This window comes from Bos javanicus, chromosome X (genome assembly GCF_032452875.1).
Source record: "Bos javanicus breed banteng chromosome X, ARS-OSU_banteng_1.0, whole genome shotgun sequence".
Classification (NCBI taxonomy): Eukaryota; Metazoa; Chordata; class Mammalia; order Artiodactyla; family Bovidae; genus Bos; species Bos javanicus.
Window position 1 is genome coordinate 5,298,677 of NC_083897.1, and position 18,455 is coordinate 5,317,131.

At 43.4% G+C, this 18,455-nt stretch overlaps 1 protein-coding gene across 1 annotated transcript; it reads right to left on the bottom strand.

The window, feature by feature from the left end:
- Positions 1-212: 212 nt before the first annotated feature.
- LOC133242465 (cancer/testis antigen 47A-like) lies at positions 213-4,184 on the bottom strand. The gene is made up of 3 exons (XM_061408638.1): positions 2,809-4,184; positions 1,823-1,964; positions 213-812 (listed from the first exon to the last, which is right to left on the bottom strand). Exons 1-3 carry the CDS (start codon positions 3,485-3,487, stop codon positions 800-802), a joined length of 834 nt encoding a protein of 277 aa, XP_061264622.1. The 5' UTR covers positions 3,488-4,184; the 3' UTR covers positions 213-799.
- Between the last annotated feature and the right edge of the window lie 14,271 nt (positions 4,185-18,455).

Sequence of the window (18,455 nt, forward strand, 5' to 3'; positions counted from 1 at the left end):
TGCAGGGGACACAGGTTCAATCCCTGGTACAGGAAGATCCCACATGCTGAGGGGCAACTAAGCCCATGTGCCCAGCTCTGAAGCCCGTTTGCCCTAGAGCTCATGCTCCACAAGAGAAGCCACCTCAGTGAGAACCTGTGCACCGTAAGAGGAGAAAGCCCACGTGTAGCAATAAATAAATTTTTGAAAAAGTAAAAAGGAACTGGAGAAAATAATTTTAATGCTATATTTAATAGTAGATTATCATTTCAATGGGTAGTTATTAATGAGACTTTACACCATCTTTTACATTTGTAGCACATTTCAACTAAGATTAGCCACATTTTCAATGCTCAGCAGCCACACATGGCTAGTGACTAGTACAGTAAACAAGTGCAGATCTAAAGCCTTGACCTCTATTTCTGTCTTACAGAACTGTTTTAAATACAAATTTTTGGGGGGGCTGCAATAAAAGAATTTACAACAGGCTTATCAAATGGTGGAATGTGATGATGCCTTCCAATGATGTAAAACGGCTTCTCATTTTTAAAGAGATTTAAATCAGGATTATTTATATACATAAATCTATCTACATTTCAGTTTACTACTTTAAAACTTAGTTTTAACTAGAACAAATGCTGTCAAATATATCTGTGGAAGATAAAACCCAATTAGATATTGGATTTTTTACTAGATATTATTAGACAGTTGCTTTTTGGGGGATGGATTTTGGAAGGAAATCAATGTAAATAATATTCCCATGGGCTTCTGAAAAATCTAAAAATAGCGAACAATGGATCCTTTCTTCTTTGTCTTCTTTCTAGTCTTCCAAACTGCAGGAAGAAATGAGAGAAAATGAACGATTATACAGCATCAGTCAGCACCAGAAACTTTCTAGATCTAAGAAAACAGTCTGCTGCATCTGAGGGTTGTATCTCAACAAGGAGAGAAGAAAAACCCATTTTACTCTTGTAACGTTCACCCTGGATATTGGGTGCATATACAACCCGATGGCTTCAATCATGTGATCCTACCAATCTTGTCTCCCTCTTGCCCAACACCATAAATGCTTTTTTTTGCCCCCTTCTTTTGAGAGGCTAGTCTGGGACTAAAATCACCCTTTCTACCTTAAAAGCCTGTGCTCACTCCACAGATGATACTCCCTTACCCTCCCAGACCCTCGGTTTCCATGTCTACCATATGAGAAAGAGGCTGTTATTATGAAACACATCACTGTGCAAACGAGGGAGAAAGTGTTAATCATTAAAAGACAATACATATACCTTCACTACCAACTCAGTGATAAACATCAGTCATCCTATGACTGTTTCTTTTGACTGTCATATAAAATACCCAAATCTACAACTGAACAAATATTTCACTATTAATCACTAAATGTGGTCCTACTTGAAATTCTGAACTGTTTGCTATTCGTAAGTAGTTACGCTCTAAAAGGGGTCTTCTCTTAATGCAGGCGACTGCACTTCTGTGGTCAAGAAATGAAGGCCAAACTAGTGCACAGCCCAGTTGCTGCTGCTTTTAGTCATTGTTTTCTAAAGAAATACTGGTCTTAGGTACTGACACATTTACAACTTGTTGGTAGTCTTACAGATAGAGGACAAAAGACCTCATAAGAACAAATGAGAAGCCATGAAGTGTATTTCACTTCAAGCTCTTTATATTAGTGGGAACAGGAATGTTCTATAAACATTAGGTAAATTTGAGTTGTTGAACTAATTTCAAACCAACGTTTTCTTAATTTACTCCGAGAATTAAAAAGCAAAAACAAAATTGGTAAATGCCTGGGAACAGCTGGGTTATTTTCAAAGCTATACACAGATACCTGGGCTTTCTGGGCCTGTCCTTTGCTGGGTCCAGATCCTTTTCTGGTTCTTCTTGTTTTCTGTTATACTTCTTTTCTTTCCCCTCACTTTTGGTGCCCTGCGCCTCTTCTTTGGAGTTCTCATCCTGGCATTCAGCTGTTTCTTTAGAGAGGAATAATAGACTTTGGGACCAGACATTCACAGAAAAAACATCCCAACACCTAAGGAATGGCAAGATATCCAGTACTCTACCCTTAGGAGAAGCAGGAGGACAGAAGCAACTAAGCAAAGAGTAACTGGGGGCCTTCCTTCTGGCGGATGCAACACTTCCATGGCCCTCATTTGCTGCTGCTTGATCATTTTCACAATGACATTATTTCTTTTTTTCTGGTACATCTGTCACCCTGTGCTACTGATTACTTGTGCTCAAGGATCAGAATCCTTTGGGTCTGATGCATTCTGGATGTTTTGGCCAGAACTTTTTCGCCAAAATATGCTTCACCTCAATAACAAATTCTATGGGGAAGCTCCTGAGTTCCTCAATCCCCTAAATATTTCATTTTGACCAAGTGCTCCTGTATAAGTTCATAATGTTTTGGGATCAACTTTCCAAGAATCTTGACATTTTTAAAAGCTATGAACCAAATATGAGGTCTGCCATTTGCTTGTTCTCTTCCATGTCCTCTCAAGCTCCCTCTCGAACACCTGCCTCCACTGACCTTCACCTGTGGGCTCATAACTGGCACTGTTCATCTCAGACCTTTACCAGGGTTGGTAGAGGGCAGCTTATTTTCCCCCCAAACCAAAGAAGTCGTTATGAGGTTGGGCTTCTACTGGGCCCCTCTGGCCTTCGATTAAAGGAGGCCCTGACTCCCGGCCTCCCCTCCTGAGGCACGCCGCCCCGTCTGAGCCTGCCCCCTCCTCGGGATCCCTGGTCCCCAGATCCGGCCTGCAGATGCCAGTGTCTCCATCCCTCCCAACTCCCCCCCGCCCCTCGAATGCTCACTCTCAGGGGCGACAGGCTCCTGTGGCATATCCCGCAAGCTGGGCTCCTCAGACTCCTTGGTGGCCGTCTCCCATAAAGAGGCCTCCTCGGGTGCCTTAGCCTCCTGGGCTTCCTCCGCCTGCTGCGCCTCCTGGGCTTCCTCAGCCTGCTCCACCTCCTGATCCGGGGCTTCCTCAGCCGGCCCCTCCCCCGATTCCTCCAATGGTACCTGGACCTCGGATAACCCGGCCACGGCGGCTGAGCTGTGGTCAGACAAGCGCGGCCTGGTCTGGTACCAGACCAACACGCGGTCGTCATTTGGCGGAAGTATGACGTGGTTGTCGGACAAACGGTTCATCATCGAGTGCATCAGATTTAGGACCGTTAGGCTGAAGCCGCTCATGGGGAAGTGGCGCGAGACCACCATGCGGTTCACGCCCTGCGCCTGCTCCTCCACCTCCCTCTCCTCAGCCGGCCTGATGTCGGAGTCTCCCTCAGCGTTCCCGCCCTCCAGGGCCGCCTCCCTCGGGCCTCCTGAAGCCCCCACAGCTGCACCTGCCTCAGCCTCAGGCATGGAGTCACCCCTGCGAGGCTCAGAGTTGCGGTCCACACCGTCACGGGCTCCGGCCTGGGCCCCCACTGCACCTGTTGGGCCTTCCTGCCCGCCAGGGGTCAGATCTCCATCCCCCGTGGTAGACATGGTAGCCGGCAGTTGCCTCAGCCGGGCGGGTGACAATGGCAATGGCGCAGGTGGTGGCACCCGAAGTGGCTGCCCTGAGAGGAGGCTGAGGGAAGTGAGATGGACCGAGGCAGTCACGGAAGGGACCACAGAGGAGGCCCCACGACCGGGAGGGTAGGCGGCCAATGGCGGAAGCGTCCGACGGAAGTCGGGCCTCAGGCAGTGGAGCCAGGCCACAGTCGAGGGGCGGGGCCGGAACAGTTAACGGTGGCATGTGACCCCTCGTCACGAGCTTTGGGCTCATTTGCTGACAAACAAGGATTGACGTGCTCTGTGTCCAATGAACGGCCAAGGCCCTTGGTTGTCAAATGGCTCACAATTGCCTACTTGTTCTTTGACGCGTTAGGGTTCTGACATGTCTGGAGGTCTTCTAGGCTCGTGTCCTTTATGTAATTGTGCAGGAAAGTATTTATGAAGGCATCCTGGGCCATGTGAACTGAGAGAAATTTCCCACCTGGGAATTTCCACCTGGTAATGGCTCATGTGAATAGAGACAGGGTCATAAAAATGTTGTATATCTCAGATGTTAGCAGTACTAAAAACCTCCGAAGAAGAGAAAGAGAATTTGGACAATTTAACTTAGTGAAAAACAGTTGGAAAAGAGTAGACAAATTGAAATGAATGCAGTCAGAACTGAATGTTGAGAAGTGTTGGAGAAGTTAGGAGCTAGAAGGTGTATAATGAACCCAGACAAATTCACTTAACGCTTTGAAGACTGAATAATAAAAGAGAGGTTTCTTTACAGGATCAGGTCATCTCCTAAGTGCTAAGCATGACAGATGTTAAAAGGGCCACCTTCCTAGGCTGTTTCAGAGGCAACAGTCCCAGACTTTTTATTGATCTCAAGATCCACTTAGTCCAGACCCCAAGTGTAATTTTGAAAATTATACAGAAATTAACTGCTTTTACAGTCATTCTGTAAAAAAAGTTTTGTAGCACTAAAAATATTTTTTGAAAAAGACATAGCCGATTACATCTGGATGTTACATTTAGGAAAAATACTAATAAGTCTCATAATTGTAAAGAGGGGATTTTTTTCCCTTTCATTCAGTTCAGTTCCAACCGAATTTCAGTGTTTGCATTTTTCCTCTGTCTCACCTCGTGAATGGAGCATGGTGTTGCTGTAAATCATTGGTTTAAATTTGGAAGGCAATGTCAGTAATCTCTAATCCAAAATTCTCATTATAAAGACAGCAAAAAAGAGGCAGAATCCCCATCTGAGGTCTGAGTTGGTTTAACATTTGCTGCCCTAAGTGATCTTGTAACAGTTGCTTATCATTTCTAGGCCTCAGTTTTATCATCTGTATAGGTGGCGTTCAATGAAAATATGAGTGAGGTAGATGGAAGAAGATGGAATTATATTTAGGATACTGAACTTTTGTTGAAGATGTGTTTTTAGTTTGATTTTGCCTTGTAAGTTGGTGAATGTTTCTAAGTGTGTAGTTTTTTTTTTTTTATTTTGTAAAATCTAATAATATTTTCTTTTTTCTTGTTTTAAACATTATAAATTTGTACATCTTTTCTCATCCAGAAATGAATTTTATACTTACTTGTTTTTGGCTATCTTCTGAATGTTTACATTTAACTTCTTAATTTAGGATCAATAATGACTCACAGTGTTAAGATTAAAATCTCAGTTGATTTTTAAACAGCTCACCTATAATACCATTTGTTACACATGAATTCCCCTCTGTAAGGTTTTGTGGGCTTCCGGGGTGGCCCTAGTGGTAAAGAACTTGCCTGCCAGTGCAGGAGATGTAAGAGACCCGGATTTGACGCCTGGGTTGGGAAGATTCTGTGGAGGAGGGCATGGCAATCCATTCCAGTATTCTTGCCTGGAGAATTCTAAGGACAGAGGAACCTGGGGGTGGGGGAGGGGGCTATAGTCCTTAGGGTCACACAGAGTCGGAGACAACTGAAGCAACTTAGTATGCACACACATAAGGATGTGTGGCCAAGTCCCCTTTAGCATTTCCTATAAAGAGAAGAGATGCAAGAGAAACACACATTCTCTTAGCGTTTCAGGGCTGGAAAGGCCTTTAGATATGGAATCTAAGACCATTCTTTTTTTAAGTAATTAACCTCCAATTGAAATGAATAAATTTAATAAAGAAATCTACAAACAAAAAAAGAAAAAAAATAATTTTAAAAAATTAAAAAAATAATAAATAGGGAAACTAAAATTTAGAGCTGCTAACTGGCATCCCCAAAGTCATGCCAGTTAGTAGAAGAGCCAGGACTAGGACCAATCTCCTGATCTTTAATCTGGAATTGAAACATACCTCACACATCAGCTTTGGCCATCTTCTTTCCTATTGGACTTGTCTTAGAACAGTGTGATAGAACATGAACATCAGACATGGTCACTCTGAGACCATATTGAAAGGAGACAAGACAGGACCAAAAAGAAGATCATACATGACTAAACATCCCCCTCTCTTGGCTAAAATGAATGTCTACAACTTCTTGACCAATTAGGTCTTTATTCTGGGTCTAGTCTCCTCTCCCTAAAGGGAAGATTTACTCAAATACCGAGCTGAGAATTGCCTCAGCTACCTAAAGACATCTAATCTAGAGCAAACCCCTGTTTCCTTGAAGGAAAAACTTCCCCAAATAACTGAACCAAACCCCAGCCTCTGTAACAGGTTCTTTCTGATACTTGGGAAGGCATCACATGGTTCCCCCATGATGTGTGTTCTCCCTTACTGCAATGAATAGTAAACTGAACTCACTCAACTACAGGCATGTTTTTGTGATCTTTGGCTGGAGGACACTGACGGTGTAAAACATTTCCATCTTTACACTGTAATACATGAACTCAAACAAGTGAGTCAAAAGGCATTGAAAGTTTTTTCTCAGAAAAGGCTTCTCAGAGGAGGGAGGTTTTGGACCCAAAAGATGGGCAACAGGCCCAAACTAAGGACAATAAAGACAGGATGTTATCTCTGTGTGGCCCTTGTTAAAATAGGCTTGTAAACGCCAGTGAGTCCCTGGCTGTAAAAAAGCCTGTGGCCTTTCCTGTGGCTCAGACAGTAAAGTGTCTGTCTGCAGTGTGGGAGACCCAGATTCGATTCCTGGGTTGGTAAGATTCCCTGGAGAAGGGAATGGCAACCCACTCCAGTACTCTAGCCTAGAAAATCCCATGGACAGAGGAGCCTAGTAGGCTATGCTTGGGTAGTAGCCCATGGGTTTGCAAAGAGTTGGACATGACTTCACTTTCACTTTCATTTTCACTTTAGGAATAGGAAGGTCTGTCTAGTCAAAGCTATGGTTTTTCCAGTAGTCATGTATAGATGTGAGAGTTGGGCCATAAGGAAAGCTGAGCACCAAAGAACTGATGCTTTTGAACCTTGGAATTGGAGAAGACTCTTGAGAGTCCCTTGAACTGCAAGGAGATCAAACCTGTCAATCCTAAAGGAAATCAGTCCTGAATATTCATTGGAAGGACTGATGTTGAAGCTGAAACTCCAATACTTTTGCCACTTGATGTGAAGAACTGACTTATTTGAAAAGACTGGGGAAGATGCTGGGAAAGGTTGAAGGCAGGAGAAGATGGGGATGACAGAGGATGAGATGGTTGGATGGCATCACTGACTCAATAGACATGAGTTTGAGTAAACTCCAGGAGTTGGTGATGGACAGGGAAGCTTGGTGTGCTGCAGTCCATGGGGACACAATAAAATCAGATATAAGTGAAAAACTGAACTGAACTGAGGGGTAGGAAGAGGAGGCAGATGTTGTTTCTGGCCAGAGGGCAGACCTGGGTGATGCGATGGAGGTCCTTGGGTGAGGAAGGTGCTTAATTAGGGCACTCCCATTTCCTATCCCATGCTGTGACAGGACTGCCTCCATTCTTCTTTAACAGAGAAACACATACTCCCAGGTAGACGGGGTTTTTTTTCCCCTATAAGAAGTTGCAAACCCATTGACTGTAGCCCACCAGGCTCCTCTGTCGATGGGATTTTCAAGGCAAGACTGCTGGAGTGGGTTGCCATTCTCTTCTGCAGGGGATCTTCCTGACCCAGGGATCGAATCCAGGTCTCCAATTTTTTTACCATCTGAGCCACCAGGGAAGTTGCCCCACCCATGAAACCAGAGTATTAATGCTTTCTTTGTTTCCTCCTATCTCTGTACATTCTTTCTTCAGAAGTTTGAACAAGACCATGACTATTCACTTTAGAGGAGATAGCATGTTACCAAAGAAAGCAAACAAAACAAGAGAAATCATACAAGTGTCTTTCCAGGTCAGGAACAACTAGTCTGTCCACTTGAAGCTATAGGACAAACACTCCAGCCCCTAGTCATTTACGCATTCACTGAGCACATGTAAGCACCTACTATATACCTGGAATTATATTCGGACATGGGGACTCAGTTATCTGAGACCCATGGCTTGTTCTGGTTTACGACCTACAGGGTTAGACAGACACTTGGGCAATGACGACTCACTCTGTTCAGTGCTGTAATAAGGATGAGCACAAGTGTTAAGGAAGCATGGGAGAGTGGATGATTAGCTATGGCCAGTAGATGAAGGGGGTGGGCTGGTGCCTGGGACAGTGTGGAAGAGGGGGCATTTCAGGGGATCCTGAAGCTAGGAGTTCAAGTGGCAGTAAAAAGGCAGGGGCAAGGAGGTTCCTGTAGGTAAAGGAAGCAGCATGAAGAGTGGCAGAGATGTGTTGGTGTGTACCTGGCCGGGGAGCAAAATGGCAGGAGTGTAGAGCAGAGTGGCCGATGGGCCTTTAAAGTAGATAGGGCCGTGAAGGCTCCGATAAAGACTTTGCCCTTTGCCCTGAAAAGGAGGTTGGCCTCCAAAGCAAAAAACCGTTGAGATGATGGTAGAGCTAGCAGAAGAGTTTTGGTGCATTTAGGAATGAGTTGAGTCAAGAAAAGTTCTGCTAAGGCCCTCCAAGGTCTTTCTGGCAAGTTTTAGGATCCCACGCTTTTCTTCTTTATAAAAATAATACATATTCTTTGTACAACAGATTAATAAAACACATAAGATTAAAGAGGGTATCAAAAATTCACACATATCTTGCCCATACAAATGAAGAAGATAATAATAGAAATATAAGCAAAAGACATGGGTAGATAAATCATAGATAAATACAAATGATTTTTAAACATATGGACTTATTCTCAAACAATTCAAATTAAAATTATATTGAGATAATGATGATGACTAGCATTTATTAAATACTTATAGGTTGGGCACTATTTTAAACACGTACATTATGTTATTTACTCCTTGGAACAGCCTTATGATGTGAGTACTGTTGTTATCCATCTTTTGCAAATAAGGAAACCAAACACAGAGATGTTTAGCAACATTCTCAAGGGTACACAGACAATAAGGAACAGAGCCTGGATTAAGAAGTTAAAAATTGCCCTTAATCTCACTATCTAGAAAGGATGACTCTGCTATTTAGCAAATAGTTCAGTTTCATTTTTCTGAGTTGGCAAAAGACTCTGATTGTTAATTCTTCTCTTTGATTAGAGAATCCCAGTCTCCAACCCTTAAATAATAGGAAGTTGGCTGTTGATTGCAAACAGATATTCTTGATCATGTTACGTTTTCTGTCCCTTTGTTGTTAAAAGCTGTGTGGCTTAGGGTAAACTTTCCTATGGTCCTTAGTTTCATCTTAACAAAGAGAATAATTACCACCCCACAGGGTTTTTGTGAATATTTAACATGATAATATACAATGAGCATTATCAGAATTAAGGGTTCTTAGTGAGGTTTGTCTGGGTTTTTTCAACTTCTAAGCATGCCCTTTTTATTCAGAGGAAGCAGAATTTTAATTTGGTCCTCTTGTCCACACTCAATCAGTAATTCCTTGCTTTCAGTACAGAAGAAATGCCCCCTCCCCCACTTTTATGTTCTTAGTAATTTTCATGGGAATCTTCCTCCCAAATTGTCCTATGGCTGCCTCCTCCTTGGAATTCAGATTAGTTTTTTTTTTTTTTTTTGATTTTCTAAAAGTTATTTATTTTACTTGGAGGCTAATTACTTTTCAATATTGTATTGTTTTTGCCATACATTGACATGAATCCACCATGGGTGTGGAATTCAACTTGTCATGCAGTGCCACCCTCAAACACTCTTATATTACCACCGTTTCTATTTCCTTCATAGCTTTGAACTTTTCCCATTTAATACATTTTATCTTTGTTTTTATTACACCTGTCTTAACTCCCCAGCCTCCCTGAGCACCACCAAGAGTTAAGTGCCACAAAAGCAGAGCTTATTGTCTGTTTTCTTCACTATGTCCCCCAAACACCTAGAATCATATCTGAAACAGAGTAAATACTGAGACATTTGTTTATTTACTTTAAAGATTTATTTATGAATGCCTGCACTGCGTCTTCATTGCTGCACAGGTATTTCTATAGTTGCAGCAAGCAGGGTCTAGTCTCTAGTTGCAGGGTGCAGGCTTCTCACTGTGGAGGCTTCTCTTGTTGTGGAGCATGGCTCTAGGCATGTGGGCTCAGTAGTGACTCAGTAGACGGACTCTAGAACACAGGTTTCCTGGACCAGTAATTGAACCCACATCCCCTGCATTGGCAAGCGGATTCTTTACCCCTGAGCCACCAAGGAGGCCCCTTGAACATTTTTTAAATGACTATAAACAACTTGCTTCCTCTGTATTGGTTAATTGTATAAGTTACCAAGTCAAATGCTACTCTGTGTAGGATCACATTTATGAATTTGGAGAGCCCCCAGTGGGTGAGATTAAAGTTGAGCCTTGAATGTCAGTAAAGTTTGGGTAATTTCTCTATATACCAGTACATATCATATTGCCGGAGGAATGGTAAAAAATCTGCTTGCAATGTCGGAGACCCAGGTTCAATCGCTGGCTTGGGAAGATCCCTTGGAGGAGGAAATGGCAACCCACTCCAGTGTTCTTGCTGGGAGAATGCCATGGACCGAGGAGCCTGGTGGGCTACAGTCCACGAGGTTGCAAAGAGTCAGCCATGACTGAGTGACAAACACACACACATAAGTATCTTTAGATTGAAGGGGACAAGTTCATAGGAAAAAAAAAAAAAGTCTTTTAATTTGGTCATTAAAATATATATAAGATGGCAGAGAATTACATCAGTGTAAATGTTTGTTTGCTTTGTGGTTAGCTCATTCTAAATTTCAACGTTTGGAGGTCAGAGAGTTAACACATTAAATTGCTGTGTCTTTACATAGTGTAAGTTAAAAATCCTCTAAAATTTTCTTCCACTACTTTGCCACAGGGTTTGAAATTGCCTATCTTAGCATCATTTCATAGGACCTTTCAGAGACAAGTACATTGTATGTTAACTTGGCATCACATCCTTCCTGAAAATACTATTATTTTTCTATCATTAGCCAGGTATTATATTAGGCAGGGTCTTGAGGAATTGGGACAGGAACCTTGAGAGCAGATGACTAGGAGAATGAAGGAAAGATCTGGGGGCATGGGGTGCTCCCAGGGATAGGAGGCCTATCTGGGGAGTGACAGTGACCCTGATTCTAGGTGCTTGGGGATGATGGTGGAACTGAGGAGGACAGCAGGGGCCACTGCTTGATAGGATGTCACTGAAAAAACAGGTAAAGGATCTAGGCATGCAAGTCTTGTTCCACTTTTATAGCTTTGCCTCAGGTCAACTTGTCTCTGGAGGTATTTGGTACTTTAACACAGAAAAGTGAAGAAAATTCTTTGAGGTTCCATACAGTGAGGGTCTTAAGATATGATGTAGGGAGGCTGCTTGTGAAGTATGCTATTGTAGCATACTGGAGAAGCAGTCTGCTAATGCCATCTTGAATGGGTGTCTAAGTGACCTTAACTAATTGCAGAACGAGGCCTTCCCCCCAAACTCCCTTTCTCTGATGAACTACCTTTCACCCACTTTCTTACCCCGATTCTAGAGATTAGGCACATTTAAAGTCACACATAAGGCTATAGGTATGAGCACTAATAGAAAGTTCCTTGGGTCCCAGGTAATCTCTGCTGAGTTTAAGAAATAAAACAATAAAAACGGAGTTGGAGGTCTGCACATCCTTTCCTCAAATGGTAACTGGTGTCATGAGTTTGGTGTTTCATTCCCATGTACTTTGCCTACACTGTTGGGAAATGAAAGAGGTTGTTAAATATACACTTATATCCCAAAGTACATAGCATTTTTGGCATGTTTTAAAACTTTATATAAATGGCATCACCGGATCTATGTTCTTCTGTCATTAGTTTGCCTTACACTTTTCTCTACAACCTCCAGGAAATCATTATCCTCAGAGGGGTGTGTGGCTCAAGCTCCAAGGAGTTCTAGTCTCCTCTCCAGAGGAGCCCTTGGGTCCTAGTCACTTTACCTGCAACACTTGGAGCCAGTGAATTAAGGTCGGTCTTAGATGGAGGTGAGCCTTTTCCTCTGTTGTCTTAGCCAAAGTGGAGGGCTGGGCTCACTTGCACCATGTGACCTCCTAGACCATTACCCTGGGAGCCGCACTTTGAAAACCACTACTCTAGAGCAAGAGACAGAGAATGAGATGGTTGGGTGGCATCACTGACTCGATGGACATAAGTTTGAGCAAGCTCTGGGAGTTGGTGATGGACAAGGAGGCCCGGCGTGGTGCAGTTCACGGGGTTGCAAAGAGTCAGACCCGACTGAGCGACTGAACTGACTGACTGGCTCTAGAGCAGGCATCCCCAACCTCCGGGATCTAGTGCCTCATGATCTGAGGTGGAGCTGATGTAATAACAATAGAAATAAAGTGCACAATGAATGTAATGCACCTGAATCATCCCCAAGCCATCCCCCTCCTCCCTGGTCCGTGGAAAAATTGTCTTCCTTGAAACTTATCTCTGGTGCCAAAAACGTGGGGGACCACAGCTCTAGAGCATCTTTTGCCCCTTGATATTTTAGCCTTCTTTCAACAAAATAATCTGATGCAAGTTTACCAAAAGGTGAACAGGTAGCATTCCTAGAAGGTAGAGTGCTACAAAAACTGCTCTGCTAAGTATAAAATGAAGAGAAGACTTTATTAACACCCCAGTGATGAATCACTTGTCTCCAAATTTCTTTTGATTTAAACATCAGTGCAAAGATCCTTAAAGAAGCTGACAGTTACTGAAGGTGGCTTACTGGAACCCTTAACCATGCACATGGTTCGGTTAAAAGTGCATTGTGTACTAGTGAGTACAAGAGACTACATTTCTACAGCACAATGATGAAGGCACAAGTCAAGTAAGCTAATTTGAAAACTGCTTCAATTGGTTTCTCAGGAAGGCTTTTAAACCACTCTTAGTTTGCAGTAAGGATTCTGATATTTTACAGCTGTCGGTGTATACCTATGACAAAAGTACTTCACGAGAACCAAACTATGGATGTTCAAGGATGCAGTAAATTATGTATCTGGCAGAAAAGTGAAGAAAGCACTGGTTTTAAAACCTTTTAAAAGCTGCTTATTAGGTACCTAGAAACTTATTTTAAAAGAAGGTATAAGCAGTGCAGCGTATGTTCAAGCTATTCTCTAATGATCTTTAACGCCTTTGGCTCACTGCAGCTTGCATTCAAGAAAGTCATGTTTATTTTACGCTTCTTCTTCCTCTTCTTCTAGTTAATCATTTTCTTCCTCTTGCTTTGCTTCTTCTCTCTTGATTCTTCGCCTGTGTCATCGTCATCATTCTGTATGTCTTGTCCTGTTGAGTAAAATACTGATCTTGTACACTCATGAAAGAAGAACTGCAATTGATCTTCCGGAATTTTACCTGTACCAACCCCACTTAGTATTCTAAATTTTGGAATTTCTAGAGTACAAAAGTAGCTGAAGTATGAGTCCTTGAAAGTTGTTTTGTACCCTATTCTAGAAATTCCATTTCCTTTGCTATCCTGTTCCTTAATGCATTCTGAGTGACATTCTTCTTCCAATGTATTCAGCACCCAATGCAGCCTATAACTTGTGGTCCGTGAGAACAGAAGGATCAAAATCATCCAGGTATGACTTTATTAGATATGTTTCAGTCAACACCTCATTTGAGAAATAGTCACTGGATTCAGAGAAGTTCAACTGTGAAATTCGTAGGCTCTCCAGCATCTGAGAACTTGTGGACAAGTATTTCAGGTGCTCTAAAATAGGCTCATGGACTTTCTGAATCATATTTCTGAGAATTCTGCATTCTTCAAAACTTTCTTGCCAAGATAAAGAATTCTTTCAGGGTGGCTTTTACCGTCAGACTTTTCCTCAAGCTTTCTTTTTGATTTCCTGAACAACTGCCTCCACAATACCTGGTTTCCATTTATTTTCGTCATCTGTAAGCTCACAAGATGATTTTGTATCTCTTATCATACAGGTTGATAGAGGCATACTTTCTCTCAGTATCATGAATTACTTTATGATGTTTAGATTTTGTTTTTGCCTAGTCTAACTGGAAGTTTCTGGGGCATTAAGTTGCTTAACGATATTAATCAAGTCCTGAAAACAGCTTACACGTGCTACAAGTGAAGCAGCACATCTTTCTTGGGAAGCCTGAGGAATTTGCCTCCCCTCAACAGTTTTTTCTTCCTTCCTGTTCTCAACAGCATGGTGCCCCTCAATCGTGGCACATTCCAGTCTCCGTGCCACAGACTCTGTGACAGAAAACAGTCTCCTGCGCACAGCTTAAGGGTCTTTTGCTTTCCCACCTCAGGGCCTTTATGTTCCTCTATGAACTACGAGGCCAAGTTGCTCAAGTGTCCTCCATCATCTCATTAAGATACACAGGCCAGGAGGGTGTGGGTGGGGAAAGATGGTGGGCAGCCCAAGGCACCGTAGTCTGTCTTTCTGGCCCCTTGAGGTGGGATCCCTCCACTGACTTTCAAGAGCTGCCTCCTCCAAATCAAAGTAAATGTTGAAAGTCTTCAACCCTCCCTTGGACACGACTGCCATCTTCCCCTCCTCCCTTCCATCCTTCACAGCACAGGCTCTGGTTGGGCCAGTAGAGCTGGTTTTATGTCACTTTCATCCAACATAAAACCTCAATAGCTCTGGCTGTGAAGTGGGGGCAGAGGTGAGAGCCAACTGCGAAGGTGACTTCAGTGGTGCTGCTGGGGTGAGGGGGCTGCTGGGCCAGGTTGGGTGTGGCGCCAGGGGGCTGCTGGGATGAGGGGGCTGCGGGGCCAGGGGACTGCTGGTGTGAGGGGGCTGCAGGGCTGGGCGAGTGCTGGGTTGAGGGGACTTCGGGGCTGGGGCCTGCTAGGGAGGGTGCTGGGCTTTGGCCTAGGCAATAGCCCCCCTGATGGGTGACCAGGATTAGGCAAGGATGGCTGAGGAACAGAGCCCCTTCCCGGAATAGAAAGTCTGGTGGCCTCAACACAGAGCAGGACCTCACTGTCAGGCTATGACCTCACTGTCAGGCTAGGAGATTCCCTCCGTGTCACCTGGCATTGAGCTGGCATTGAAATCTGACCTAGGTCAGGGCACGTCAAACGGGAGCAGCCAGGCTCAGGGAAGGTTGGCCCCTGCTGTTCCCTCCAGGATGTTTGGTCCTGGAGGCCTCTAAGCCTAAGAGAATTTGCTGCAAAAAGGTGATTGACAGGCTATCTCTTCCTTGTCCCTCCCCCTGCCCCCCCTTGGCTTTATTGAAGAGGGGCTCATTGGTCCTCTCTCTAAGCAGACCCCAGGAAGAAGGCCTGGTTTAGGAGTACCAGCATGCAATATGCAAGTGAATCCAGACAGGGAGCTTTTAACATACAATAGGTGTAAGTTCCACCAATGGGTCGGCATTTATTCCCAGTATTACAAATTGCAATCAGACTTTTGCTTTTATACCACAGTTTGGTCGTAGGTTAAGAGTAGTGTGATTTTGTGCCAAATGGCCTGGAGGTCAATGCTCAGACATTCCTGAAAATGTCTAGAAGGGCCCTTAGACATCCTGGAATCCATCGGTTTTCCAAACTTCGGTGCACATAGGAAGCACCCTAGAGGGCTTGTGGGACCACAGATTGCTGGGCCCCATCCCAGTGGTGAGGATTCTGGATCTGGGGAGACCTGAGAGTTTGCATTGCCAAGGACTTCTTGTGTGAGGTTCATGCTGCTGGTCTGGCCACTGCACTTGGAGAACCACGGGTCTAATCCAACGTCTTCATTTCATAGGTGGATCAGCTGAGGCAGAACCCCAGCTGGGTTCCAGAATTGGCATTAACGCTTACCAGGTGTTATGACTTTGCAATCTGATTTAGCTGTTCTGGGCCTGTGTTTTCTCATCTACAAAATTAGGTAAGAGCCTCGGTCATTCCTACCCTGGGTTCAGTTTGCAGGTGGCTGCTATTGGGTAGTTACTCAGGCTTTTAGTAACAGCCCTCTGGTTTGGTATGGTGCTGTCATGTGGTTCTCAGGTCCGTGAGCTTCCACAGCTTCCCTCTGGTTCCTGGGTCGGGTTTAGGCCCTGGCTTTCCTGTGTGGAGCACTGAGAGACGAAGATGCTATCAGGTGGAGGGTAGGACATAAAGCTTTGTTCTTTTTGCTGTGGTTTTCTCATTTTGCAGGTGCCTCTTACGTTTGCTTACATTTCTAAGAATATTGGTTTTCTTTTCTGATGTAGAAAGTTTCCCAATGTTTTCCTTTTCTGTTTCCTTCATATTCGTTGAATTTAAAAATTCTTTACCATCTGATCATAAGGCTATTCAAGGATATATTTTCTTATTTTCCTTGTGATTTTTTATGTTGTATACCCTTATCCCTCTGGAGTTATTTTGACATGTGTTATAAAGTTTGGATCTTGGGTGACTTTCCTTTTTTATAAATGGCTAAACTCTGGCATCATTTGTTGAGTAATCCCTTTCCTCTCTTTGGATGTATGGCTGTGCATTCTTAGCACTCTAAGAATGTAGAATAGGTGGGAGTGAGATTTTTGTCCAAGCCCATTTTTTTTCAGATGGGGAAGTTGAGGCCCAGAGCAGCTAACTGGATTTCCTAAGGTCATATTAGTAAATGGAGAAGCTCTGATTTCTTTTGTGCGTGTGTGTGTTTATTTTTGGCCGTGCTGAGGCTTCATTGCTGTGCTCGGGCTTTCTCTAGTTGGGGCGAGCAGTGGCTTTTCTTGCTGCAGAGCATGGGCTCTGGAGTGCAGGTTCAGTCGTTGTTGCCCATGGGCTTCGTTGATCCTTGACATGTGGAACCTTTTCGGAGTAGGAATGGAACCCGTGGACCCTGCAGTGGCAGGAGGATTCTTAACCACTGAGCTGCCAGGAAAGTCCAGATGTCTGTGACTTCTAATCTGAGTTTGAGATATATAGGTCTGCTTGTCTGTCTAGCTCCAGGGACATTTGACAGGGGCAGGTTAACTAACTGGCCACAAAGTAAATGAGCATGACCTAGGGTCTCTGAAAGGTAGAGACCAGCCTTCCTCAGCCAGCCCAGAGAAACCAGTAAGTATTTACTGCACACCTATGTTCAAACTGCCCTGGTGGTTCAGTGGTAAAGAATCTGCCTGCAGTGCAGGAGATGGGGGCATTGTGCAGTAGATTCAGGTTCAATTCCTGGGTTGGGAAAATCCCCTGGAAGTGAAAATGGCAACCCACTCCAGCCTTCTTGCCTGGAGAATCCCATGGACAGAGGGGCCTGGTGGGCTACAGTCCATGAGGTCAGAAAGAGTTGGACACGACTGGGCACACACGCATTCAGTTACCTTTTCTGTGTTGGTGGTGGTTGTGAGAATATTTAAGATCTGCTCTCTTAGCAGCTTTGAAGGATACAACATAGTATTGTAACTATAGTCACCATACTGAATCTTAGATCCCCTGATCTTGTTGATCTTATAGTTGGAAGTTTGTATCCTTTGAACAACATCTCCTCGTTTCCCGTCCCTGCAGCCCCTGGCAACCACCATTCTACTCTGTGTTTCTGTGAGTTTGGCTCGTTTTTAGATCCCACATATAAGTGAGATCATACAGTATCTGTCTTTCTCTGACTTATTTCACTTAGCATAATGCCTTCATGGTTTATCCATGTTGCCATGACATTCAGGATTTCCTCTTTTTTATGACCAAATAATATTTCATAAATGTATATATGTATATACATTTACACCCACATTTTGTTTATCCATTCATGCACAGGCACTTTGATTTTTTCCATGTCTTGGCTCTTGTGAATAATGTTGCAATGAACAAGGAGCTGCAGACATTTCTTTTAGGTAGTTATTAAATTCTCTTTGGCTATATGTCCAGAAGTGGGATTTCTGGATCATATGGTTTTAGTTTTAATATTTTGGAGGAAACCTTATGCACTTTTACATAGTGCCTGTTCCAAGTTACATTCCCACCAACAGTGTACAAGGGTTCCCTTTCCTTTAATATCCTTGCCAACACTTGTTTTGTCTTTTTGATAATAGTCATTTGAACAGTATTGTATGAGTTCCTATATTAACCGTTTCTCAGATAGATGATTTGAAGAAATTTTCTCCCACTCCATAGATTGGCTTTTCATTTTGTTGTTTCCTTGGCTGTGCATGAGCTTTTTTATTTGATGTAGTCTCACTTGTCTATTTTTGCATTTGCTGCCTGTACTTTTAGCGTCATACCCCAACAGTTTTTTTTTTTTTTTTTTTTTGCCAAAACCTAGGTCAAGGAGCTTGTCATTGGAAAGCTGTGTTTTCTTCCAGGAGTTTCATGGTTTCAGGTCTTAAATTTAAGTCTTTAACCCATTTCAAGCGAATTTTTGTGAGTGCTATAAGATAGGAGTCCAATTTTATTCTTCTCATGGGGATAACTTGTTTTACCCAGTACCATTTATTGAAGAGTCTTTTCCCGCTAAATATTCTTGGCTCCATTGTGAAATGTAGTTGACCGATTATGCATGGGCTTATTTCTGAGCTCTTGATTCTGTTCCATTGTTCCATGCTGTTTCAAATACTAGACTTTGTAATATAGTTTGAGATCAGACAGTGTGATCTCTCCAGCTTTGTTGTTCATTCTCAGGATTGTT

Coding starts and splice junctions, on each gene's coding strand:
- LOC133242465 (XM_061408638.1), bottom strand. CDS start 3,487: ATGTCTACCACGGGGGATGGAGATCTGACCCCTGGCGGGCAGGAAGGC. Junction 1,965..2,808: donor GGAGCCTGTCGCCCCTGAGA/GTGAGCATTCGA, acceptor TCCTCTCTAAAG/AAACAGCTGAATGCCAGGAT.